The sequence below is a fragment of the Myotis myotis genome, unplaced genomic scaffold, assembly GCF_014108235.1.
Source record: "Myotis myotis isolate mMyoMyo1 unplaced genomic scaffold, mMyoMyo1.p scaffold_m19_p_2, whole genome shotgun sequence".
Taxonomy (NCBI): domain Eukaryota; kingdom Metazoa; phylum Chordata; class Mammalia; order Chiroptera; family Vespertilionidae; genus Myotis; species Myotis myotis.
Window position 1 is genome coordinate 10,992,892 of NW_023416324.1, and position 27,047 is coordinate 11,019,938.

A 27,047-nucleotide genomic window follows, 5' to 3' on the forward strand; every position below is an offset into this window, starting at 1 on the left:
AATATCCTCAGGTGAGGATTTTTAAAAAAGTATATAATGATCAATCACATAAATGCATCTAACAATATATAGTGCTTCAAAAATATAAAGCAACAACTGATAGGAATACATGAAAATACACACACATATATAAAATGAATAGTTGAGTTGGAGATTTTTTTTTTAATTAAATCTTTATTGTTCAGATTATTACATTTGTTCCTCTTTTTTCCCCCCATAACTCCCCTCCTCCCAGTTCCCGCCCCACCCTCCACCCTCACTCCCCACCCACTGTCCTCATCCATAGGTGCACGATTTTTGTCCAGTCTCTTCCCGCATCTCCCACACCCCTTTCCCCCCCAAGAATAGTCAGTCCATTCCCTTTCTATGTCCCTGATTCTATTATGATCACCAGATTATTTATTCACTTGATTCTTAGATTCACTTGTTGATAGATGCATATTTGTTGTTCATAATTTGTATCTTTACCCTTTTCTTCTTCTTCCTCTTCTTAAAGGATACCTTTCAGCATTTCATATAATCCTGGTTTGGTGGTGATGAACTCCTTTAGCTTTTCCTTATCTGTGAAGCTCTTTATCTGACCTTCAATTCTGAATGATAGCTTTGCTGGATAAAGTAATCTTGGTTGTAGGTTCTTGGTATTCATCACTTTGAATATTTCTTGCCACTCCCTCCTGGCCTGCAAAGTTTCTGTTGAGAAATCAGCTGACAGTCGTATGGGTATTCCCTTGTAGGTAACTGGGTTTCTTTCTCTTGCTGCTTTTAAGATTCTCTCTTTGTCTTTTGCTCTTGGCATTTTAATTATGATGTGTCTTGGTGTGGTCCTCTTTGGATTCCTTTGTTTGGGGTTCTCTGCGCTTCCTGGACCTGTAAGTCTATTTCTTTCACCAGGTGGGGGAAGTTTTCTGTCATTATTTCTTCAAATAGGTTTTCAATATCTTGCTCTCTCTCTTCTTCTGGCACCCCTATAATTCTGATGTTGGTACGCTTGAAGTTGTCCCAGAGGCTCCTTACACTATCTTTGTATTTTCGGATTCTTTTTTCATTTTGGTTTTCCGGTTGGGTGTTTTTTGCTTCTTCGCGTTTTGAATCTTTGACTTGATTCTTGCGCTCCTCTGGTCTGCTGTTGGGTGTCTGTATAATATTCTTTATTTCAGTCAGTGTATGCTTAATTTCTAGTTGGTTCTTTATCACAACATCGAGGGTCTCATTAGATTTCTTGAGGATCTCACTACATTTATCGGCGGTCTCACCAGTCTTTTCGAAGGCCTTACTAAGTTTATCGGCAGCTTCTAGACAGTTCTTGAGAGACCTTAAAAGTGTGGTTTTGAGCTCTATATCTTCCATTTCTGACATTTGTGTCCTGTTTCTTTGTCTCCGCATTTTTTAATCTTTTCTTGGTGCACCCCCTAGTGGTCTTTGTGGGCAGTCTTGTTGTAGTTAAGCCTTGATTGTCGGCAATACCAGCGGTGATTTGACCTCCAGGCTAACTGGCTATGAGAGTCAGCTGTGTCTGCAGTGGGAGAACTTCTGTCGAGTTGGAGATTTTAACAAACTTCTTCAGTATCTATCTTAGGGTGAAGATTACATGAAATCATTCAAATCATGCATTTAGCATAGGCCCTGGCACATGGAAAGCTCTAAATCAGAGTGAGCTGCTATCATGGATAACTGTTCCTTGAATGAGTAAGCAAATGAATGGTATCTGAGCTCTAACACGGAGACTCTGGGTGGTTCTTCTCACAGAGGAAAGGCCGGGGGTGGGCATGGGGAGGGGTTTAGAGCCTTGACAATCTCCACCACTCAAAACATCTTCCTCAGATATCCCTATTCTTTGGGCTGGATAATGAATGCCTTAATTTTCTGTAGGCAGGAGATTAAAGCAATGTTTAGAACATTGTTAGTATTATTGGTCTATAACTTAGCTCAGGGGTCCTCAAACTTTTAAACAGGGGGCCAGTTCACTGTCCCTCAGACCGTTGGAGGGCCGGACTACAGTTTAAAAAAAAACTATGAACAAATTCCTATGCACACTGCACATATCTTATTTTGAAGTAAAAAAACAAAACGGGAACAAATACACTATTTGTATTTGCATGTGGCCCGCGGGCCATAGTTTGAGGACCCCTGACTTAGCTCTAAGCAAGTTTCCAGGCCCACTCTCCCCTTCCATCCAGATGGCCCAAGCCCCTTCTGTAAGGATTCTGGAACCACCGCTGTCTCTAAAGGTACATATCGCTAGGTTTGCAATGGGCACTGTCCCCATTTATGACCTTGTGAAGGTAATGAGCTCTGAAGGTGCCAAAGGCCACTATTAGCCTGGAGGTGATCAAAGTTCCCCTGGCATAGGGAGCCTGGATAGGGCTGGGCTGAGAAGGCATGAGTCAAGACAGGGCAGGGGACAGGAACAGGACTGCATGTTGAGGTATCTGATAGGCCTGGCCGGCCAGCAGGGCCCTACAATCCTCTTCCCAGTTGTAATTATACTTAACTGAGATTATTAGAATTATTCCCATGTCGAGCGGGCACACATGGAGCCAGGACATCCTTCACTTTCTTTGCTAGGTCTGGGTGGGGAGGGGCCGTCAGGATGCCTGGACAGTGCAGGGACAGAGGCAGGGGGCATCCCCCCTGGTTCTTCGCCAGCCCTGCCTCAGATCAGGAAACTGGTCTAGATGTCGAAGATACAGATCCGGGAGAAACACACGAGAGCGGGGGGGTGGAACCAGCTGCTTCTCTGAGGGCTGGGTGTTTGGGAAGAAGGTGAAGAAATCTGAAGGGCATGGGTTTTGGGAAGGGAGGAGGAAATGAGGCAAACTTGCCCAGCTCTACGGAGGCCCAGCTCAGTCTCTCTGTGATTAAGAGCTCAGGGCACAGGAGCCAGGCAGCAGAACACAGAGATGTCAGCATACAGGACATGGAGATGTTGCCTCACTTCCTCCCACCCCCTGCTCCTCCCACTTCCCCTCCCCTCCCCCACCCCACCCAAACCCTCAGAGAAGCCACTGATTCAATCCTCGCTGAGGGTCTGGGGACATTTGGATGCCTCTGGACACCCTAGCTGGTGTTCTGCCCTCCCTACGTCACTCACTGACAATAGCCCAATTTTCATGGCGTCACAAAGAGTGGTCACATCATGATGTCCCAGGATCCTCCAACCATGCTTGCTCTACACACATTATCTCATTCAATCCTAACTCTGCCAGATACCATTAGTGAATCCATTTTACAGATGGAAAAACTGACCTTAGAGAGGTGGTATTACCGTCCCAAGGTGATATGATATGGCTTCCCAAGGTTAATGGCATATCTGCAACTCAAATTAGGGTCTGCTAAATGCATCACTGCCCCTGAGAGGGTTAACTTGAAATGCAGGCAGATCCGGTCAAGGGCATGTACCTGGATTGCGGGCACATCCCCAGTAGGAGATGTGCAGGAGGCAGCTGATCGATGTTGCTCTCTCATTGATGTTTCTAACTCTCTATCTCTCTCCCTTCCTCTCTGTAAAAAATCAATAAAATATATATATATTTTTTTCATTTATAATACTTACACTAAGGAAATGACAAGGCAGAAAAACAAATTTCACCTTTAAAAAAATTAAAAACACAACACAATTCAAGAAATCTACTTTCATCTCAATAGAGATTACTTCAGAATGAACAGAATCATTCTGTACTATTTGCAGTTGTGCAGGAAACCAAACAGTGAAGCATCTTTCCTTAACATCCTCCACAGACTTTTATATTTCTATCACACATGTCTAATCTCTTTCCTCAACTGTGTATATACTGCACATAATACTACCCTAGATTTAAGAGCAGTGACCATATGAAAACATTTTCTTACCTATGAAGAATACAGCCACTTCTGAACACACCATAGCCTTATATTTTAAACCCAAGTTAGTGTCTGGAGAAGAAAGTTTTCATAAATTATTCATGACCTGATTCTATTTCTTAAAGTTTCAGCAAATGTAAAAAAAAAAAAAAAAAAACATCTTGACGTCTTGTTAATTGTCAATTCATGATGTTATGAGAAAAAAAAAATGCGTTCTTCCACAGAACAAGTGGTTTTGGAGAACAGTTCTGAGAGTATTTCAAAGTATCAAAAGGTCTGATAGGTGGCCTCCTTGGTGGGGGGAGGGGGGCGGGGAGATGATTACAATAATTTCAATTTCTCTTCTGAATTGCTCAGTAGCCCCACGTGATTTTTATATTGGGAGGCAGATTGCTGGCCACAAGGTCATCAAATTTAGATCCATCCTGAACAGGCAGGTTATAGAACTCGAGGACATCCCTGACCCTGCACATCTCATGGAGCCTGGAGTTAGGCTCTGCGTGGCCCAAGCCGTCAGCTAAACGTGCCAAGAAACTGAACGTCAGGCGCCCGTCTTCCAGGGAGATGTCCTGCCAACTGCTAGGAGCAGATGAGCCAAAAATGTCTTGGACGCTCGATTGCAAACGGCTCTGGAGATCTTCAGGAGATACGTACGTTCGGCTGCGTAAGGGCGGGCACGCCAGGACGGGTTCTGTCTTCACCTCCTCTACCGCCTCAGCCACCACTGGCTTTTTCTGTTCTCTGAATCGAGACCAAAATTCTCGACGTGGGACGCCTGCGATGATCCACGTGAGGCCTTTTCTCCAAACGCCGGGTACTGAGACCGCTGCCATCTCTGTGGAGCAATAAAATATATTTAAAAAAAGAAAGAAAGAAAGAAATGCAGGCAGATAGGGCAGGGCTCCAGGGGAAAACAAAGGCAGGTGAATCACAGGCAGGGACAGACATGGGAGTTTGAGCAGCCTAACCACAGGAACCAAACAAGCAGAAATCATAAAATGTTTCTGGACTCAAAGCAGGAGGCATGGGAAACCAAGGGGGAGCTCGCAGTAAACAAATGTACAAACACATAGAAATAGAAAAAGTTCAGCACAGGCACAGAGAAAGAACACATAGAAACAGGGAAAATTTAGGTCCGTTGTTGAGCCAGAACAATTGAGGGAATCAATCGGGTGATGACACACATAGACATAGAAGCAGGCTTGTGGCAAATATATACCCCTGGACCACAGGGCTTTCACGGGCAGCCCACGATCGGGTCTCCCTCCCCTTGCGGGGAGTCTGAATCTGCTTGTAATAAATTTTCCACACTTGGCTTAAATCTTCTGGTCTGATAGCTCATTCTTTTTTTTTTTTAATATATATTTTATTGATTTTTTACAGAGAGGAAGGGAGAGGGATAGAGAGCTAGAAACATCCATGAGAGAGACGAATCAGCTGCCTCCTGCACGCCCCCCACTGGGGATGTGCCCGCAACCAAGGTACATGCCCTTGACCAGAATCGAAGCCGGGACCTTTCAGTCCGCAGGCCGACGCTCTATCCACTGAGCCAAACCAGTTCGGCATGATAGCTCATTCTTCAGCATCGCAAACGCCTCGGCTCACCGTTCGGGTTATCATCCCCGCCGCAGAGAGGAGGAAACTAGCTGAGAGGTCAAGAACCTGTCTACAGGTGTCCATGTGGAACGTGGTGAAGCCAGGATGCAAACCCATTTCTTTTTCCACCACCCCAATATTTGTTTTGCCTGAGAGATGATCTCAGAGGTTCCCTCCAGCTGAGATACTTTTAAAAGGTGTATGTATTCCTATTGATCTCGGAGAGGAAGGGAGAGGGAGAGAGAAACAATGATGAGAGAGAACCATTGCTTAGCTGCCTCCTGCACATCCCCTACTGGGTGGGGATCAAGCCCCCCCCGCACCCCCCCCCCCGACAGGAATCGAACACAGGGCCTTTCGGTTCCTAGGCCGAAGCTCTGTGCACGGGGCCAAACCGGCGGGGGCCAGCTGGGGTGCTTTTCAAATCTGGGTTGAGACAGGAACCCGTTCAGAGGTCGCCCCAGGTGAAAATGAAGAAGTAGCTTGGTCTCACGCCCTCGCTCAGGAAACCAGTGTAGCTGCCCCGGCCCTGCCCTTTCAGCTCCATCCCTTCCCTCGGCGAAGGCCGAAGGCCGAAGGCGAGACCCTGTCCCCGCACCAGCAGGACTTCCGAGCCCTCCCTCCGACCCACCCCGCGGCGACTTCTCTAAGGAGAGTGTCCACGGTCCCCTGGCCCACCGCCCGGCCGTGTGTCAGCAGCGAGCGGGTCCCAGGAAGAGCGTGAGCCACGCGCGGGCAGTCACGTCCGGACACCCCCCACACTTCCCCTCCCCCTCCCCCTCCCCTCCCCCTCCCCCTCCCCTCCCCCTCCCCCTCCCCTCCCCCTCCCCCTCCCCTCCCCCTCCCCCTCCACACCCGGGGGCGGGGCGGCTCCGCCCCCTGCGCGGGCCCCGCCCGCTTCTCCGGAGGAGCGTCCGGGAGCCTCCGGGCGGGGATCCACCCCGCGGGGAGGAGCCGCCCCGGGAAGTGGGGACGCAGCCCAGCCGCCACCTCCCCTGTCCGCTCCGCTAGCCCCCGGGGACCGACATGGCCCAGAAGCGTCCTGCCTGCGCCCTGGACCCCGAGGACATCCAGCTGCTGGTGCTCTGCTCCCAGGAGGCCAAGAAGTCCGCGTACTGTCCTTACAGCCACTTCCCCGTGGGGGCCGCCCTCCTCACCCGCGACGGCAAGATCTTCTTAGGTAAGGGCCAGGGAGACGGCCCCCGGGGGACCCCCCGAGACGGCCTCTGGGGGTGAGAGGAGGGACAGCGGGAAGGGGTGGACGCTCCAGACGGTAAGAGCCCAGCTCTGCCCCCCTCTTGGCTGAGTCTCCCCTGTAGTGCCACTCGCCCCTGCCCTGCCCAGTGTCCCAGACGGTGGGCGTGAAGGTGCTGCTCAAATCTAGGGGCTTTCAGAGCCCGGGAGACCGGAAGGAGGAAGCGGGAGGGGGAGGTGCGGCCAGCTGGCCCGGCCATGGCACGCTCAGCTCCAGGGCGCCTTGTGTGCCACGCCAGCTCCGCCTGGTTCAGCGGCCCTGAGAGGGGCCGGTGAAGGAGTGAGAAAGGACAGACAGGAGAATAAAAGCTGGGTCTGGGTGGGGTGCTGCTCCCGGATGGAGAGACCCCGCCACCCTGTCTTTATTTTATAGCAGATTTCACCAGGCAAAGTAAGGGCGTGGTCAAGATGTTTGCAACAGTCTCATTGGTTTCGATTCCACGCAACTACATGCATCTGAACTCTATCAAGTCCACATCACTCAAGCACGTGGTGTCCTGAGGATAGGTTCAAGCTTACAGCTGTAGCCGCTGGCTTTAATTGTGCTGGGAGGGCTCTGCCCTCCGAGCTGGGGCTTGCACGTGCCCTCTCATGAGTCGGAGGCTTGAACCTGTCCAAACACGGTAGCCGCTCTCCACAGGGAAGGAAGCTGGAAGGGAAGGGGAGAATCAAGAGCATCAGCCGTCGTGGGTGCTGGGAGGAAGGGTAACTGTTTGAGCCCTCCTCTGGGTCCTGCACCTGCTAGGGCTTCCGCAAGTTACATCAGCAGTAGGTGGTATGCCCACTTCTCAGGGGAGAAACTGAGGCCCAGGGAGGTGACATGACTTGTTCAAGGTCACCCGGGGCGCTGGAGGTGGAAGCCAGGGCTGGGATTCCCCAAATCCTGATTTCTTCTTGCCACCCTCCGTGCTGGGAGATGGCTGTAGGCAAAGCAAGGAACCCGGATGGGGCGACTTGTTAATGAATGGGGTGCAGAGGGTCTTGGAGGAAAGAAGCGGGGCGGGGGGCGGGGGGGGGGGTGTTGCGTGACCAGCAATGAATGGCAGCCTGGGGAGGTGGGCACCGGAATCTGAGTTAGTTAGCACTAAGCTCTTTTTCTTTGGCTTGTTGGTTGGATAGAAAAGCTCACTTGAGCAAAAATTCAAACTTGTTTTTGCTAAGCGAGGGGCATTCTCCTTCAGGGCAGTGGGGAAGGTGGTGTGGAGGTGGCAGAGAAGCCATGCCCCCTCCACCCGTGCCATCTCCACCACCACTCAGAGGGCAGGTGACAATTGGCACAGAGGGACGAAGGGACTGCCCCGTCCTGCTGCCTGGAATTCCCCCCCCCCCCTTGGCGACAGCTATTTAAAGGACCGGAGGCCCACACTTGTACGTCTGTCTAATCCAGGGGTCCTCAAACTTTTTAAACGGGAGGGCCAGTTCACTGTCCCTCAGACCGTTGGAGGGCCGGACGATAGTTTAAAAAAAAACTATGAACAAATTCCTGTGCACACTGCACATATCTTATTTTGAAGTAAAAAAAACAAAACGGGAACAAATACAATATTTGTATTTGCATGTGGCCCACAGGCCATAGTTTGAGGACCCCTGAAGCAGCCCCAGGGCAGGTGTGAGCCACTCCTCCCTCGACTGCTCAGCTCTGCGTCCAGCCGGGGCCCACACCTCCCCTTCTGTAGCACTGTTCTCCTGTTATTTCTTATCTTTTGAGGTTCTGTGTGGGGTTCATGAGTCACCTGGGTCTTAAACATCTTTGAACAGGAAAAGTAACCTTGCGTGAGGGCTGGTGTGCGAAAGGCCGGAGGCTAGTGTTATCCATCTCACCCTTACAACTCTTCAAGGCAGTTAGCTATTACAGCACCGCAGAGCAGGGAACAGAAGCCCAAGATCACAGAGCTGGGATTGGATCTCAGAGTTCCCCTGGCTCCCACGCCTGCTACTCCATAGGGAATAAAGAATCGTGTGGAGCCGAAACCGGTTTGGCTCAGTGGATAGAGCGTCGGCCTGCGGACTGAAAGGTCCCAGGTTCGATTCCGGTCAAGGGCATGTACCTGGGTTGCGGGCACATCCCCAGTAGGAGATGTGCAGGAGGCAGCTGATTGATGTTTCTCTCTCATTGATGTTTCTAACTCTCTATCTCTCTCCCCTCCTCTCTGTAAAAAATCAATAATATATATATATATAAAAAAAAAAAAAAAAAAAAAGAATCGTGTGGAAATTCAGGCTGGCCTGGTGACTCAGATGAGTACTAAACATTAACCACCACCACAAGCAACATTGCAACCCACACTGCCCCATGGCACCAGGGCCTTGAACATGGAATCGGCCACTGATCCTTCCCAGTGCCTCCACATTTTCTCTTCATCCTTTCATTGGTTGATTTAGTCAACAAACATTTGCCAAGCACCAGTTATGTGCTAGGTAATGTACCGGGAGCCGGGAATAGCACTGTGCGCAGAAACGGCATGGTCCTTGCATCCAGGGAGGTCCCCTCCTCTTGTACAGCCACAACCAATGATTGTAGGAGTGAATGAATGAGGGGAGCGGAAAGTAGTAGATTATTTAAATTGCAGGGAAGGACCTGGTATCACTAGAGAAGGGGCTGTGCCCTGGGGATGGAGGGAGGTCCTCCGATAGGCTGAAGGCTCTGAAGTTGGAGGCTCCTGCATTTGAATCCTGGTGCTTCTGTTTATCAGCTGTGTCCCCCCAGGACACAGCTTGAGCCTTCTGAGTCTCCGCTTACATTTGTACACTGGGGGTCATAATGGCCGGGTTTCAGGATGGCTGTGATCAGAGCTAGCTTGCTTGGCCCGGTGTGGCAGCCAAGGTCTTCCCTGATTGTGGGTGCCCGTCTGCCTCTGTCACTGACAGTGTTGAATCTCTCCCCTGATTGTGAGGCTTTAAAGGAGCTAATGCCCATAACGTGATTGGCAGTTTCTGGCTGGCAATAAGAAGTTCACAATGGTGGCCATTTCTACCGCTGCTGTTGACAGTGTGATGAAAGTGATGATATGGTACTGCATGCGCAAGCAACCTGGAGAGACTTTGACAGCACAGGTGGACTTTGACAGCACAGGTCAGCATAATGCCTGCAGCTGCCACTCGCATTCCTGGGACAATAATAATAAAATGACGATATGATGACTTGGAGGATTGTGGAGGACTTTTGAAGGCCAAGTAGAGATATTGAGATTTGATGAGGTAGGACATAGGGAGTCAAGGAATGTTATTAAGGAGAAAAGTAGCATGAAACTGGTGTTTGTGGACAATTAGTCTGACAGGTACTCAAGGAGGATTGGGCCAGGGAAAAGAGTGTCAGGGGACCATGTCAATCTTGTTTGCTCGTCTGTCCACAGTGCCAGAATATTCCTGACCAATACCGGTGTGTGTTTCTCGGCATCTAGAAGGGTACAGGAATCTGGAGAAGGCGCTGTGTGTAAATTAATCAAGAGTCCAGAGACAAAACATAATTTTGGAAGGCCTTTTGGGGAGCCAGAGAAAACTTAGCTAAAGAAACCAAGTTCTTCCGTCTCACTGGACCCCTTGGTTTTTATTAACACAAATTGTCCTAAAGCAAGGTAGATATACATATCAAAGTGTAAGGTTTGGTATACAGAATCCATTGTCAGATTGGGGGAACTGCCTCTGGGTGTTCAGGTGTTTGGCCAGTAGGAGGCAATAACATGTAGATTGAAATGCCCTCAGCAGCAAGCAATCATTTATGCATCCTTTTCAGATTTGGGGAAATGCCCTCAGCCATCTCCAGATGATTCAGCCCTGCTGCACTGCTGGAATTGGCTTCTGGCACCTGATCTAAATAAAATAGGTCCTCAGTCCTGGCTGGGTAGCTCAGTTGGTTAGAGCATTGTCCCTATATGCCAAAGTTGCAGGTTCGATCCTCAGGCAGGGCACATACAAGAAGCAACTGATAAATGCATAAATAAGTAGAACAATAAATTGATCTCTCTCTCTCTGTCTCTCTTTCTCTCCTAAATAAATAAATAAAATAAGTCCTCATTTAAGGTTCAATGAACGCATGAATGAATGGCTCAGACTGGAACAGTATCAGGTAGAATGAAGAGGAAGAAAAGATCTGAGAGCTATTGTATGGGATAAATGGACCAGGCCTGGGATGGGCCATATCCTATATAATAAAAGGGTAATATGCAAATTGACCAAATGGTCGAATGACAGGTCGTTATGATGAACACTGATCACCAGGGGGCAGACGCTCAATGCAGGAGCTGCCCCCTGGTGGTCAGTGCACTCCCACAGGGGGAGCACCGCTCAGCCAGAAGCCAGGCTCACAGCTCTGGGAGCAGGCCTAAGCTGTCAGTTGGATATCCCCCGAGGGCTCCCTGTTATAGTAATCATTATGGTACTTAATGTTAGGACCTTAGAATGTAAGACTTAAAGCATGTAACCCTGTGTAGACTGTTATAGTAATTTTTATAGTACCTAATGTTAGATACAGGAATACTGTGTGAGACCCAAGAATGCACCCTTGTAACCCAACTAGTACTGGTAAACAACCTATCTGATGGGAACGCCCAAAGCCTGTACACACCCATAGATTAACAGACTCCAGGTGGATCCACACATGGCAGCTGCTGATAACACACACGAAGGGGTAGATGGCACCGTTGGCTGTTGGCTCTTTCATCGATCAACAGTTAATTGGGCAGAGTTTCGTGCTGGGAACCGAGACATGAGCACACACAGGTCCTCACACTCTGGTGATAGGAGAGCTATGCGCTGCTGGGTCGATCAGACTGTCTGGTTATATACTCCTCTGTAGACGTGGTCTTCATTGGTGTGTGTGTTATCAGCTGCTGCCATGTGTGGATCCACCCGGGGTCTGTTAATCTATGGGTGTGTAGAGGCTTTGGGTGTTCCCATCAGATAGGTTGTTTACCAGTACTAGTTGGGTTACAAGGGTGCATTCTTGGGTCTCACACAGTATTTCTATATCTAACACTAGAGGCCCGGTGCACAAAAATTTGTGCACTGGGGGGGGGTATCCCTCAGCCCCTCCTGTGCCTTCTCGCAGTCTGGGACCCCTCGGGGGATGACCACCTGCTGGCTTAGGCCTGCTCCCCAGGGGATTGGGCTTAAGTTGGCAATCAGACATCCCTCTGGCAGCCCGGCAGCCCTCGGGGGATGTCCACTTGCCAGCGGGGAGCAGACCTAACCTGCAGTCGGACATCCTTAGCGCTGCTGAGGAGGCAGGGGAGGCTCCCACCACCACCGCTGTACTGGCAGCCATCAGCCTGGCTTGTGGCTGAGCAGAGCTCCCCCATGTGGGAGCACACTGACCACCAGAGGGCAGCTCCTGCATTGAGCGTCTGCCCCCTGGTGGTCAGTGTGTGTCATAGTGACCAGTCATTCCCAGTCTTTCTGATGTTAGGGTCAGTTTGCATATTACCCTTTTACTATATAGGACAGAGGCCTGGTGCACGAGTGGGGGCCGGCTGGTTTGCCCTGAAGGGTGTCCCGGATCAGGGTGGGGGTCCCGCTGGGGTGCTGGCCAGCCTGGATGAGGGGCTAATGGCTTTTTTCAGGCTGGCCACACCTCCTTTAGGGTGGGGGTCCCCACTGGGGTGCCTGGCCAGCCTAAATGAGAGGCTGATGGCTTTTTTCAGGCTGGCCACACCTCCTTTAGGGTGGGGGTCCCCACTGGGGTGCCTGGCCAGTCTGGGTGAGGGACTGAGGGCTGTTTTCAGGCTGGCTGGCGACTGAAGCTCCCAGCCTCTCCTTTTTTTCTTTTATTTTTTATTCTGGGATTTATTTACCTTCTATAATTGAAACTTTGTTGTTGTCACTGGAGCTGAGAGCCAGGCTCCTGCTCGCTCCAGCTCTGTGGCCACGGCCTGCTGAAAGCAGGTATCTGGGGTTTGTTTAGCGTCTATAATTGAAACTTTGTTGCTTTTGGAGCTCAGAGCCGGGCCGCGGCAGGTGGGGAACCTTGGTTTTCTCCATCACTGGAGCAAGCAAGCCTCCTGCTCGCTTCAGCTGTGTGGCTGCTGGCCGCCATCTTGATTGGGTTAATTTGCATATCTTGCTGATTAGCCAATGGGAGGCGTAGCGAAGGTACGGTCAATTACCATGTTTGTATATTATTAGATAGGATTAGGTGCTATAATAATTACTATAACTGTCCACACAGGGTTACATGCTTTAAGTCTTACATTCTAAGGTCCTAACATTAAGTACCATAATGATTACTATAACATTCCCAGACTGTGAAAGTACTGCCTCTCCTTACAGGCTCATCCCTTGGCCCTCTCCACTGTCACTCAAAAGTACCTCATTACAAAGAAGAGCTTCTCTAACCTCCCACCCTAACTCTATAGTTGAGCTAGAATATAATTCCTACATAAAACTGCATGACACATTTGTGGTGTAGAGGGAGGCAGGAACATGGAGAGAGTGTAGTATTTCTTCAATACATGGACACTGGGGGTCATAATGGCTGCTTTTCAGGATGGCTGTGATCAGAGCTGGCTTGCATGGCCCGGTGTGGCAGCCAAGGTCTTCCCTGATTGTGGGTGCCCGTCTGCCTCAGTCACTGACAGTGTTGAGTCACATGACATTTCTCTAGTCCACTGATTCTCAGATGTGGCCCCAGTCTCCCAGAGACTCAGCACCTCCTGCGAATTTGTAGGCAATTCTAAATCCTTGGGCTCCAACCCAGACCTAGTGAAGTGGAAACTCCAGGAGTGGGGCTCGGAAATCTGCTTCGAGAAGCCCTTCAGAAGACGCTGATGCCCACATGCTTGCATGTGAGAACCACCATGCTAATCTCAGCAGAGGGAGTGGGCACTGCGCTCTCTGGGCCTCTCTCTTCTCTGGGTGACTGGTTCAGGACCACCTCGCTGTTGGTGACCTTCCTTCCTTGCTGATGTCTTGATGAGATCTGACCCCAGCCCTGCCTTAAGCACCAAACCACCTTGAAACAAGGCCTCACTGAAATGCCAGAGAAAAAGAACAGTTCTTGTCTCTGACAGGCTCGGATGTGAGTCCTGGCTCCCTGCCACCAGCCTGTCTTTACCTTCTGTAAAATGGGATTGTAGTAGTATCTGCCTGTCAGAGTTGTTGAAAGGACTGATGACATAATGCTGATAAAGTGCTCCAGGGAGAGCCGGTCAAAGTCAGCAAAGGTGGGAGGGCATGTTTAAGGACAATCATTTCAGGCGAGTATCAGGAAGCTGGCTGGGAAAACTAGGTGGGGAGCAAGAGAAACAGTTCACTGCATTTCAAAAGAAAAACAATAAAAGACAAAAACGAAGGAAAGCAATTAGTCACAATAGCACCGTCATCATATATTATTTAGCTCCATCTTATCGTTATGGATTTCTCAATTGGCACCATCCCAGCCTCCCTTGTGTGTTTAAGATTAAGCGAAGGCAATGCCAGGAATAAAGCTGGTTTGACTGGATAGGTCATTGATGTGTTTTCTGGGCTTAAGGAAACAAAACAAAATTGTCTAGCTTTTCAGGATTGTAGTATATGGCCAAGAGCTGTCTTTTTTGTTTGTTTGTTTGTTTGTTTGTTTGTTTGTTTGTTTGTTTTTGTTAATCCTCACCAGAAGATATTTTTCCATTGATCTTTTAGAGCAGTGGCTCTTAACCTTCCTAATGCCGTGACCCTTTATTTATTTTATTTTTTTAAATATATTTTATTGATTTTTTTACAGAGAGGAAGGGAGAGGGATAGAGAGTTAGAAACATCGATGAGAGAGAAACATCAATCAGCTGCCTCCTACACACCTCCTACTGGGGATGTGCCCGCAACCAAGGTACATGCCCTTGACTGGAATCGAACCTGGGACCTTTCAGCTCTATCCATTGAGCCAAACCGTTTAGGGCATGCCGCGACCCTTTAATACAGTTCCTCATGTTGTGGTGACCCCCAACCATAAAATTATTTTCGTGGCTACTTCATCACTGTAATGTTGCTACTGTTATGAATCATAATGTAAATATCTGATATGCAGGATGTATTTTCATTGTTACAAATTGAACATAATTAAAGCATAGTGATTAATCACAAAAACAATATGTAATTATATATGTGTTTTCCAATGGTCTTAGGCGACCCTGTGAAAGGGTCGTTCAACCCCCAAAGGCAACCTTTCATAGGGGTCGCCAAAGACCATCAGAAAACACATATATAATTACATATAGTTTTTGTGATTAATCACTATGCTTTAATTATGTTCAATTTGTAACAATGAAAATACATCCTGCATATCAGATATTTACATTACGATTCATAACAGTAACAAAATTACAGTTATGAAGTAGCAACGAAAATAATTTATGGTTGGGGGTCACCACAACATGAGGAACTGTATTAAAGGGTCGCGGCATTAGGAAGGTTGAGAACCACTGCCCAAAGGGGTTGAGAACCGCTGTTTTAGAGAGGGGGAAAGACGGAGACACATCCTAAAGGATGATGTGAGGCTCCTTCCCCAGGAAAGAAAAAAAGGAGAAAGAGGTACTAATTGTCAAACTAATAGATGCTCCCTATAATCCATCCTTCGATGGCCAGTATATACACCTGCCTTCTTCCTCAAAATAGAATCCCAAACCTGTCTCCACCCAACCCTGCACAACCATTCCCTACACCAGTGGTCGGCAAACCGCGGCTCGCGAGCCACATACGGCTCTTTGGCCCCTTGAGTGTGGCTCTTCCACAAAATACCATGTGCAGGTGTGCACGTACAGTGCGATTGAAACTTCGTGGCCCATGTGCAGAAGTCGGTTTTCGGCCTGGTTGAGTCTATTTTGAAGAAGTGGGGGTACATTTGCTGAGGTCGACCCCTCAGATTGAGGACGTTTTTAGCAAAGGCCAGCTTAGGAGTACCCTAATTAAGTTAATAACAATGCACTTACCTATATAGTTTAAGTTTAAAACATTTGGTTCTCAAAAGAAATTTCAATCGTTGTACTGTTGATATTTGGCTCTGTTGACTAATGAGTTTGCCGACCACTGCCCTACACAACTGTTAGTGCACACACTCCCCCGGGGGGCAGGCTGCCTAATGACAGCCATTCCCTTCCAGCCCCTGATCCTGAGAATCATGATAATGGTTAATGAGTTACATGATTAATTTAATTCCTCCTAACTTGTCAAGTAAATAATGGAAATCATAGGAGGAAAATATCTGCAGAGATAATCACCAAACAATTTTCAAATTTGATGAATATAGGAAGAGAAAAACGTTGCCTAATCACAATGAAGACTCAGACTTAGAAAAAGGGAGTGTGAGCTTGGGCAGTGTGGCCCATTCTTGAGCATCGACCTATGAACCAGGAGGTCACCATCCGATTCCCGATCAGGGCACATGTCCGTGTTGCGGGCTCGATCCCCAGTGTGGGGTGTGCAGGAGGCAGCCAGTCAATGATTCTCTCTCATCATTGATGTTTCTATTTCTCTCTCCCTCTCCCTTCCTCTCTGAAATCAATAAAAATATATTTAAATAAATAAGCACAATAAAAACATTTTTTTTATTTATTTAAATATATTTTATTGATTTTTTACAGAGAGGAAGGGAGAGGGATAGAGAGTTAGAAACATCCATCAGCTTCCTCCTGCATACTCCCCACTGGGGATGTGCCCGCAACCAAGGTACATGCCCTTGACCGAATCGAACCCGGGACCCTTGAGTCCGCAGGCCGATGCTCTATCCACTGAGCCAAACTGGTTACAGTGAGAGAGAACTATTGATTGGCTGCCCTCTGCACACCCCAAATTGGGGATCGAGCCTGCAACCCAACATGTGCCCTTGACTGGAATTGAACCCAGACCCTTCAGTCTGCAGGCTGACGCTCTATCCACTGAGCCAAACCAGCTAGGGCTAACCTGCTCTGTTATCCTGCCCCTGCTCCTTGGCTGTGCTTCAAGATGGGGGCTCTGTAAAGTGATGAGAGTGGGAGGTTCTTGGGAAAGGACGCTGTACCAGTCAGTCACAGGGTCCCCCAGTGGTTTGAGTCAAATCGCCTCTTCTTCTCCCCACCTTGTCTGGAGTAACGGGTCCCTGCCTGCACTGGAACGGGGCGAGCCTCTTACTCAGCACGTGCAATAGAAAGTGACTCTGCCAGAAATATCACTGGGCTCTCCTCTCTCCTCAGGGTGCAACATAGAAAACGCCTGCTACCCGCTGGGCATCTGTGCTGAACGAACGGCTATCCAGAAGGCCATCTCAGAAGGATACCACGATTTCAGGGCAATTGCTGTTGCCACGTGAGTGGGAAATCTGGGTCACAGCCATATTCATTCATCTATTCAGCCAACATGCACCTGTTATCCATCCATTCATTCATCTGACATATGTTTATTCTATACTCCCTGTGTGCCAGGCACTGTAGAGGACTGTGGGCTGAGTGCTGAGGGCAAGGAGGTAAATAAGAAATGGACTCTGGCCTCGGTGAGTCTGCAGAGCAGGTGTACAACCAAGGCAAGTAAGACAAGGGCAGGTGTCTTTGTGTTCTAATTTCAGCACGAAGTACAACAGAATCTCTCCAAGATGAATAGAAAAGCAGCAGAGAACCCTAAAGCTAGAGGGACCTAAAAATTACCTGGCTGCCTAGACCTGTCACTTACCCCCATTTCACAGCTGAAGAAACTGAGGCCCAGGGAGAGTGAACAACTTTCCTGGGAATTGGTGGCAGAGCCGGGACAAAATCCGATCCTTAGAGTCTCGCCCCAGGGCTCATTCCACTGCGCCATGCTGTGCCAGGAGGTCAAACACTGTTCCCTGCTCTCCTTGAGCTGACACTGGGACCTGTCACGGTGCAAGTTGACTCTTGCCCTGGACAACACTCATCTCTCGGTGCCAAAACCAGCTGGTGGGGTGGCAGCAAGATATAACCGGGTGTGATTCCAAACTAGTCAGATTCCAGCCCAGATTCTGGCTAATAAAAGCGCTGATCAACACCCTCCACATGCCCTAGACCAGTGGTTCTCAACCTTCCTAAGGCCGCGACCCTTTCATACAGTTCCTCATGTTGTGGTGACCGCCAATCTCATTGTTACAAATGGAACATAATTAAAGCACAGTGATTCATCACAAAAACAATATGTAATTATCTATGTGTTTTCCGATGGTCTTAGGCGACCCCTGTGAAAGGGTCGTTCGACCCCCGAAGGGGTCGCGACCCACAGGTTGAGAACCGCTGCCCTAGACAGAAATTTCCAGCTCCCACACACATCCCCTCAAGGGCAGCTCGTCCAGTTCTTCTCAGCCCTGGGCCCAGACTCAGTGGCTTTGGAACTGGAGCGTATGAGTGGGCTCTTTTACGAATGTGGACGCCATTTTGCTTCTGATTTAATGGCAAATTGCTCGTGTGCCCGGAAAATGGCATGGAAGGCTGCATGGCTGAGCGAGTGCTGGTCTTTCAGGACCTCTGGCTCCGTGGGTCATGCGCAGGAGTGAATGATCTCTCCATCGTGGTGACGCTGCCGGCCCTTTCTGGCAGAAATGTAAGGACCTAGAGCAGTGGTGGCGAACCTTTTGAGCTCGGCGTGTCAGCATTTTGAAAAACCCTAACTTAACTCTGGTGCCGTGTCACATATAGAAATGTTTTGATGTTTGCAATCATAGTCAAACAAAGGCTTATATTTTGATATTTATTTTATATATTTAAATGCCATTTAACAAAGAAAAATCAACCAAAAAAATGAGTTCGCGTGTCACCTCTGACACGCGTGTCATAGGTTCGCCATCACTGGTTTAGACTGTTACCAGAGAAAGGCTTTTTCTCTTGGTCATTATCTGCTTTTAAACATGACTGGGTATTGCTAGAGACAATTAGTCAATATCCTTATTTACATAAAACCTGCATTTTCCCAGTACCCAACTGCTCCGCTCTGGGCATTCAGCCTACAGAGCATCCCCGAGCCAGAAATAGTCATTATTGCATGAATGATTTGTTAAATTGAGAGCATGGATTTAGAGGATGAATGGAAGCTCCCCCATTAGCATTGACGACCCCTGTGTGGCCTGTAAGATAGAGAGAGCGGAGCCCAGAATGGAATTTTGCTAATGAGGAGATAAGCCTGTCCCACTGGGGTCCTGGCTGCAGTCATCAAAGTCAGTAAGTTTAAGCCTGGCCTCCGTGTGTGACCAAGGTCAGCACCAACCACAGGAAACCCTCGATACCAGCACAGGCAGGCGAGGGAGAGAGTTTGGGAAAGCATGGAGGGAATGTTCCGAGACACCCAGCTCGTTCTGAGATCCCTTCCAAGCTTTCAGTTCTTACTCTTGGCAGGAATGTTGGGTAATGGTTAAAAACCCAGGCTTGGGGTCTTAGCTGGTTTGGCTCAGTGCATAGAGCGTCGGCCTGCAGACTGAAGGGTCCCTGGTTCAATTCCGATCAACGGCACATACCAAGGTTGCAGGCTCCTCCCTGGCCCAGGCCCTGGTCGGGGCACGTGCAGGAGGCAACCAACATCAATATTTTCTCTCTCATTGATATTTCTCTCTGTCTTTCCTTCTCTCTCCCACAATCTGAGCCTGGCTTTTCCTCTATAAAGTGGAGAACACCTGCCCATTGGGCTGTTGTGAGGACTCAGGAAAGGACTTCAGTAAAGTTCCTGGCACAGAGTGCGCAATAAATTAAAACTATTGTTTTAACATTATCATTATGTCTTCTACAAGGTACAAAACTACCAAAGGCAGGAACCACAGATCCTGGTTCAAATCTTGGTTCTGCTACTTACCAGCTCTGTGACCTTGGGCAGGTCACATCACCTTTCATGATCTGGAGCATGTGGATAATAAAAATGCCTACATGGCCCCTCTATTATAAGGTTGATAGGGGGTTAAATGAGTGACTGGCACAGAGAACGGCAATGTTAAGTGTAAGCCAGTATTATGATCAGGCTGTCTCCCAGTCCTCAGAGGTATACTGCCTGGATGCACCATCTTGTGATTTTTGAACCCTAGGCCCAACCCAACCTCCCAGTGGAATTCATGTTTATCCAACCCCCCTTGAAGAACCTAATGCAGGTCACCTTGTCCAACCAGCTGGCCATTGGACAGTTGGCTATGCATGTCCCAAGGCTGCAGAAAGGAAGTGGTGAGCTTAGCAGGGGCAGATCATACAGGGCCTTACAGGCCATGGAAGAGATTTCACTCAGAGCACCTGTCCCAGAGTCCTAACCAGTCTGTCCATGTTATGGGATTTACATGTGCAGATTTTATCTCCCTTTCCAGCTGGTAAGATCCCTGAAGATAAGGCGTCAAATGGTAATTTTCAGACAAAGCATTATCCCCATTTTCTCTAGCTGTTATCACCATTTTCTCTAGCTGTTGAGCCTTCCCACACTAGAGACGGAGGATCCGGGGCCTTAGGTGTGACAGACTTTTGATCCTCAATACGAAGTGGGCATAATGCAGTTCGAACAAGAGCCCACATAGTTAAAGATGACAAAGGCACTCATTTTCCTTGAGCCTGATTTAAGAGAGTACCTTTTGACACCTTAATTATCCTTGAGCATGTAAGCTAAAAATTTACAATGATGTTTTTTGTTTTGTTTTGTTTGTTTGTTTGTTTGTTTTTAAATATATTTTATTGATTTTTTACAGAGAGGAAGGGAGAGGGATAGAGAGTTAGAAACATCGATGAGAGAGAAACATCGATCAGCTGCCTCCTACACACTCCCTACTGGGGATGTGCCCGCAACCAAGGTACATGCCCTTGACCGGAATCAAACCTGGGACCCTTGAGCCTACAGGCCGACGCTCTCCACTGAGCCAAACCGGCTAGGGCTACAATGATGTTTTTGCCTTTTACTCGAATTCTTCTCCATTATAACCTGGCTGAATCAAAACGTTCCTCGTCCACTTAGGGTCACAACTCCAAAGCTGGCACGGACTTTGTGTGTGCAGAACTTCCCACCTCTACAGTGAATTTCCACTTTCCCTTTCTCACTTTGTTTTTCGCTCAGGGGAATCTTCTCCTCCAGATTCCTATTCAGGCACCAGAATGCCGCAACCTGCACGGCTAGGGTTCAGGATCTGAAGGAGGGGCCGACGCACAAATGAAAATGCTATACAAGAAATACGAATTTAGAAGGCATTGGGGGTTAGGGTGTCTCTTTTGTGAAAAGCACACCGAAACTGGGTCCCGTCTGCTTTTATTCACTTGCATACACATTTGCCCTTTAGCAATGCATACAGGCATATCAATCAAAGGTAAAGTTTGGTAAACAGTAAAAGGACCATCAGGTTAGGGAACTGCCTTGAGCCACCACTATCTCAACACAGCCCTGCTAATGCCCAAGGTCCACTGGCCTTCCACATTCCTTGGTGCACTCTTATGACAGTATTGGGAAAGCATCTGTCTCCTACTGGAGCAATCTCTTAAAGGCCAGAGACAAATTTTCCTTAACTTTTGTGTCCTAGGGTGTGGGTGACAGTAAGTGCTCATTAAATGTTTATTAAATGCACTAATGAAAAGAATAGTCCTGCCCATGGCTGCTGGGGTCCAACCCCAGCAGGTCTAGGGGTTCCCAAAGGTGTGGACGGAGTCGGCGAAGAAGGAATGACACAGAGACAGCGTTCAGTTGATCAGCAGCCTAGCCAGGATCTCTAGCCAAGTTCTGGTCCGGATCTCCAGCAAAGTTCTGGTTAGGATCTCCAGCCAGGTTCTGTAGCCATGTTCCCTCGCTAGGTTCTCCAGCCAGGTTCTGCCCAGGTTCTCCAGCCAGGTTCAGTCACCAGGTTCTAGTCAGGTTCTCTTGCCAATTTCTGTAGTCAGGTTCAGCCCAGGATCTTTTGCCATGTTCTCTCGCTAGGTTCTGTCTCTAGGTTCTGAGGCCAGTTTCTGTCCAGGATCTTTTGCCATGTTCTCTCCAGCGAAGTTCTTCTGTCTCTAGAGAACGTTCTGTGTAGGTTCTGTGCCTAGGTTCTGTCTCTCTTGGTTCCGTATTCTAAGTTCTGTGTCTTGCTGTCTTTTTACATCTGTATTTATACCAGTTGATTCAATCCTATCAATCTCTATTACAAAGGTTAGGGCGTTTCTTATCTCCATTCCAGGGAGTAAAGATTATGTGGCTTAAGCATGATTGTTCGTAGTTAAAGTGATTAATTACCCACCTGGCACTAGTTAAGAGGTTTTATTCCCTCCCTAACTTCAGGGGAAAATCCCTACCTGGGGAAACAACCTTTCTCAGAGACCTTGGTTAAAACACATAGTGCCAAGAAGGTGAGCAAACATATTAAGAACAGTATGCCATATATGCCAGGTCCCTTGAAACAGCAAGCATGGACCGGCTCCCGGCACATGGCCTCGCCTTTGCAACTTGGGAAGCCTCCCAGCCCTGCATCTCAGCCTCTAGGACACAGCACCTCTGTGAGTCAGAGTCTGACTTACCTTGAAGGGGGCCTGAATCTCGGCCATTGTCCTCATGTCTCAGGAAAACTGACCTATGTGTGCTTCTCTACTTCCCCAGTGACGTGCAAGATGATTTCATCTCACCATGCGGGGCCTGCAGGCAAGTCATGAGAGAGGTAAGCAGCTCTTTCTTTTTGGAATATAAACCGGATGCCTCCCCGCTTTCCCCAGGCTGTGGGAGGGAAGCCACGCTGCCAGAAGACAGCTCCTCTGTCCTGTTTGCTTGGCTGGCTGATTTCAAAGGCCTTCCTGAGCCTGCGTGAATCCCTGGGTGTAATTCTTTCATTCAGCGAGTACTCCCTGAGTGGGTGTCTTCCCCTCGTGAATAGATAGGCCAGGTCCTGCCCTCACAGAGTTTATAGTGCAGGAGACAAACAATAAACAAGGAGCAAAAGAAACAAACAGTAGAGTCTCTGAGAGTGAGGACATGGCTATGGGGGAAAAAATGCAGAAAAGTGAGTCAGGAGGGACAGAAGGGGCAGCAGGTAATACTCTAGATCAGAGCCAGAGGTCAGCAAACAATAGCCCATGGGCAAATCCAGCCTACAGCTATTTATTCTAAATAAAGTTTTATTGGCACACAGCCATGCCCATCCATTCACATATGGTCCACGGCTGCTTTGACCTGACCACAGCGGAGATGAGCCATTACAACACAGACCTTATGGCCCGAAAGGCCCAAGATATTTACGTCTGGCCATTTATGGAAAAAAGTTTGCCAACCCCTGTTCTAGATGCCCAGGAAGGGCCTCTCTTTGAAGATGACATTTGAGCGGGGAACAAACAATGAGAAAAGATGGAGCAGACAGAGGCCTAGAGAAGAAGATGCCCAGCGGAGCAACCAGCAAGCTTAACGCCCATCACTTGGTGAATTTGACAAGTCATGAGAAGGTCAAGGAGACTAGGACACAGTGAAGGGGGGGGGGGGGGGGTCAGGACATGAAGTCAGAGATGGGCAGGGCCAGATCACACATGGCCTTGTAGGCCATGGGATGGAGGGTATATTTTATTCCAAGAATAAAGGGAAATGAATTGTACACTTAAAAATGGTTAAAGTGCCCTGGCCGGTTTGGCTCAGTGGATAGAGCATTGGTCTGCGGACTGAGGGGTCCCGAGTTCAGTTCTGGCCAACGGCACATTCCCAGGTTGTGGCTCGGTCCTCACTAGGGGACGTGGGAGACAGCCGATCAGTGATTCTCTCTCTTCATTGATGTTTCTATCTCTCCCTCTCCCTTCCTCTCTGAAATCAATAAAGAAATATATTTTTTAAATAAATAAATAAATAAAAAATAAATAAAAATGGTTAAAGCGATACATCTCATAGTATATACACTGAGTGGCCAGATTATTATGACCATCCCATCAGTACTTCATTGACACTTCCAAAAATACTAAATATTGAAAACTTCCTAAGCAAATACTCTCAAGGTTTTATTATTATTATTATTATTTGCATAACTAATTCACTTCATTGTACTGATGGGGTGGTCATAATAATCTGGCCACTCAGTGTATATACTAGTGGCCAGGTGCACGGATTTGCATTAAAAGGAAATTAATTAGAAGAAAGATTTGTGCGGTAATTACTGCAAAAAATTACCTGTCAAAATAGTATATATAATATAGTATTATCAAATTAAAACACGTGTGCGATTGGCGCCAGTAAGAGCTTTACGTGTATCACACATGTGCGAGTCAACGTTTATTTTTAAATTGCCAGTGCGCATCATATGTACCAGCCAGTCAGTCAGACGGTTGGATGGACATATGGTCAGTCACTTAGCCTTTTCTAATATGTATATACTAGAGGCCCGGTGCACAGGATTTGTGCACTGGTGGGGGGTGTGGCCACGGGGATTGGCCCACTGTGCGAGTGCTGCTCATCCTAGTCAGCTGAGCAGCTGTGGACCTGCCCTCTGAGTGGCTGCTCCCACTGGGGGAGTGCACTGACCACCAGGGGGCAGCTTCTGCATTAAGAGTCTGCCCCCTGGTGGTCAGTGCGCGTCATAGTGACTGGTTGAGCCATTCTGGTCGTTCGGCCGTTCGGTCACTGGGCTTTTATTATATAGGATTAGGACGTTAAAATAAAAGTTGGTAAAAAGAAAATAATAATAAAGAAGGGACTTAAGGAAACCGATGTAGTTTTTATAAAGATCATCTTGACGGAAGGCTTGGATTTCTTCAACTCTAAAAACAAAGGGCTGCATTCTTTCTTTTTTTAATATATTTTTATTGATTTCAGAGTAAGGGAGAGGGAGAGAGAGATAGAAACATCAATGATGAGAGAGAATCATTGATTGGCTGCCTCCTGCATGCCCCCTAATGGGGATTGAGCCCACAACCCGGGCTTGTGACCTTGACCAGAATCGAACCCGGGACCCTTCAGTCTGCAGGCCAATGCTCTATCCACTGAGCCAAACCAGCCAGGGCAAAGGGCTGGATTCTTACTCCAGGCTCAGTGGAAGTTTCTGACATGTACGTATTTGGGGAAAGGGGTGTCAGGATCTTCCGTGGCCTCTGAGAAAGGTCTGTGTCCTTTAGAATCCCAAAAGGTTAAAGCCACCAGCTTCAAGAATCCCGCAGACCCCTGAGCCCTGATGTGATATCGTCAGCCCCACTAAACGCAGCATCTCGGTTAATCCCTGTCCCCAGCCGAGGCGGGAGGAGTGGGTCGTTATCCCCATTCTGAGAGAAGTGAAATGACCCGGGAAGGACAGTGCGGGTTGTGGGGAGCTGGACCACAGCAGAGATGAGCCATTATCAGGAGCAGACCGACTGCGCAGCCGGCTCCTTGCGGCTGACTCCTCCCCTTATGGTTTGGTAAACGGGACAAGTCCACCCCAGCCCTGGAGGAGACATGGTGGTGCTTTGCAGAATAGGAGCTGCTCCTCCACCAGGCTTCTGCTGTTGAGGTTGTTCATATTTGGCGGCAGAGGGGTTGTTTCAGTTTTGCCTTTGTGCCTTGGGGTCTCAAGGCATCTGTCAAATATGCAAGCTCCATGATTTTGCGAGGACTGCAAAGCAGCCACGGTTAGCAGAACACATTTCCCAAGTCCAGGTGCAGAATGCCACCATGAAGGCACTGATTTCACGATGTGGACTTCATCACACTTTGGAGGGGCAGAAATGGCTGCCCAACTCCCCGGCAAGTCCAAGGCCTCATAAGGAAACCACATCAGGATGGCAGCTCCCTGGCTCCCGAGGCCTGAGTTGGTCCAATTGCTTGTTGGCAAACGAGAGAAAGCAAATGAAAAGGCCTCAGGGGAGACGGGCAACACTGAAAACAAAATGCTCATAGTAAGAGATGAAGCTTGGGGACTAGGGACCAGGCACTTCAACTCACTCAACTTTCATCCATAAAACTCACTTTCACCCATGCCCGCGGGCACAGCCTGCTGAGCACATTAATTTTAAAAAGCCACAAGGCTGATTGTGCCTGGTAATAAGTGGGAGATTCAGACAGGAGCGTGGAAGCAGCAGGCTGCCAACCTGAGCGCTCATGAGCAAACGCTAGCAATCCACAGGAATGGCTTCCAGTAACGGAGCATTCACTGTGTGCCAGGCACTGCAGACAGGCGCTTCACAAAACCCACCGCCTGTAGTTCTCACAGCACCTGGCCAGGGAGGCCTCGGTCTGTTGATTCCCACATCAGGTCTCTTTCCTTTACGTCACAGCCGATTTAACTCTCCGTCTTCCTGCCTACTGCATTCTGTCTCTGAAACCATGTCACAGAATAAGACACGAGACCCAAAGAGCTTAGTCCTTTGCCCAAGGTCACGAGCAAGGGTAGCTCCTGATAGCGTAAAGGAAACATGTGGAAATAGATTTGGGCTAAAATTCTGCTTTGCTGACATTACCCTGCTAAGCCTCAGTGTTCGTATCAGTAAAATGGGGGTAATAATAGCACCCACCTCCAAGGGTAGAGGATGAAATCACTCAGGTGCAATATCCGGGGTGCACCTTCTCCTGGTTGCGAGAAGTGAACGAGATGCTGGGAGGAAGGGAAGCAGGTGTTGGTTGCTTTGTCCTGGCAGGAGGAGGCTGCCCGGGGGTTCAATACTGTTCTCATAACGCCCTGGGTGAGTCCATAATGACATTTATTGCCCATTAGCAATGTGCAAAGCACCGTACTAACCGCTTAACATGTCATCTCTCATTGGCTCTTCCCTCAAGCTCTGTGAATCTGGTGTAATTGTCATTCCCATTTTATAGATGAGAAAACTGAGGCACAGAGAGGAGCATTAGATAGGAAGAGGTAGAGCCAGACTCAAACCCAGGTCTGCCCTAACCCCTTGGCCATACTGCCTCCCTCACACTAGCTTTGCCTCTTTTCCAGTTTGGCTCCAACTGGGATGTCTACTTGACCAAGCCGGATGGTACCTATGTTCTCACGACAGTCCAGGAGCTGCTGCCTGCCTCCTTCGGGCCTGAGGACCTGCAGAAGGTCCAGTGAAAGATGGAGAATGCCCACCGCCTGGGAGAGCCTGGGTTCCCACAGGTGCTTAAGGAGCCAGCCGTCCGGAGAGCTTCACGAAGACCTTCTCACAGACCTGGGACACCTGCCGAGTCGGCCCCAAGCCTACAGGGACTGGGCAGAGATGACTTTTGCAAATGGTCCTCAAGCACTTGGGTCTTCTACTGAAGTAATAGGGGGGTCTCACTCCAGCCTGGGTCATGGCCCCTCCCTGTCACCCCAGACCACCCCACCTGCCACCCGAGACCAGAGAAACCCATTCCATCCTCTCCTTCCTGCGGGCCCTCTTTAAATCCAGGCCAAGTGTGGACTGCTTCCCCATTCGCCTTCCCAAGGTTCTATCCTGTTCGGAGCGACTTTTCTAATTATAAACATCACAGCGCCGCCTGACTCAGGAGAACACATGTGCTCGTCTCCGTCATTGCTCGCAGCTCCTAGGGGGGCCGGGTGATTTGTCTCTCTTTGCAAACACCTGGCCGCT

General features: G+C 48.7%; 2 protein-coding genes across 4 annotated transcripts; one reads left to right on the forward strand and one right to left on the reverse strand.

The window, feature by feature from the left end:
• Positions 1-4,062: 4,062 nt before the first annotated feature.
• LOC118676691 (39S ribosomal protein L50, mitochondrial-like) lies at positions 4,063-4,699 on the reverse strand. Its single transcript, XM_036350957.1, has one exon. The coding sequence runs from the start codon at positions 4,671-4,673 to the stop codon at positions 4,194-4,196; it is 480 nt and encodes a 159-aa protein (XP_036206850.1). The 5' UTR covers positions 4,674-4,699; the 3' UTR covers positions 4,063-4,193.
• Positions 4,700-6,329: 1,630 nt separating this feature from the next.
• Positions 6,330-26,966, forward strand: CDA (cytidine deaminase). 3 transcript variants are annotated; one of them, XM_036349683.1, is made up of 5 exons: positions 6,330-6,616; positions 16,824-16,935; positions 22,150-22,207; positions 22,826-22,958; positions 26,429-26,565. In XM_036349683.1, the coding sequence occupies exons 1-4, from the start codon at positions 6,463-6,465 to the stop codon at positions 22,943-22,945; spliced, it is 444 nt and encodes a 147-aa protein (XP_036205576.1). In that variant the 5' UTR covers positions 6,330-6,462; the 3' UTR covers positions 22,946-22,958; positions 26,429-26,565. The 3 variants fall into 3 exon arrangements, with proteins under 3 accessions (XP_036205576.1, XP_036205578.1, XP_036205577.1); XM_036349685.1 differs by lacking the exons at positions 22,826-22,958; positions 26,429-26,565 and adding an exon at positions 22,676-22,735 and having other exon boundaries at positions 6,333-6,616; XM_036349684.1 differs by lacking the exon at positions 22,826-22,958 and having other exon boundaries at positions 6,338-6,616; positions 26,429-26,966.
• Positions 26,967-27,047: the final 81 nt, after the last annotated feature.

Coding starts and splice junctions, on each gene's coding strand:
- LOC118676691 (XM_036350957.1), bottom strand. CDS start 4,673: ATGGCAGCGGTCTCAGTACCCGGCGTTTGGAGAAAAGGCCTCACGTGG.
- CDA (XM_036349683.1), top strand. CDS start 6,463: ATGGCCCAGAAGCGTCCTGCCTGCGCCCTGGACCCCGAGGACATCCAG. Junction 16,936..22,149: donor AGGGCAATTGCTGTTGCCAC/GTGAGTGGGAAA, acceptor CTACTTCCCCAG/TGACGTGCAAGATGATTTCA. Junction 22,208..22,825: donor GCAGGCAAGTCATGAGAGAG/GTAAGCAGCTCT, acceptor CCCCTGTTCTAG/ATGCCCAGGAAGGGCCTCTC.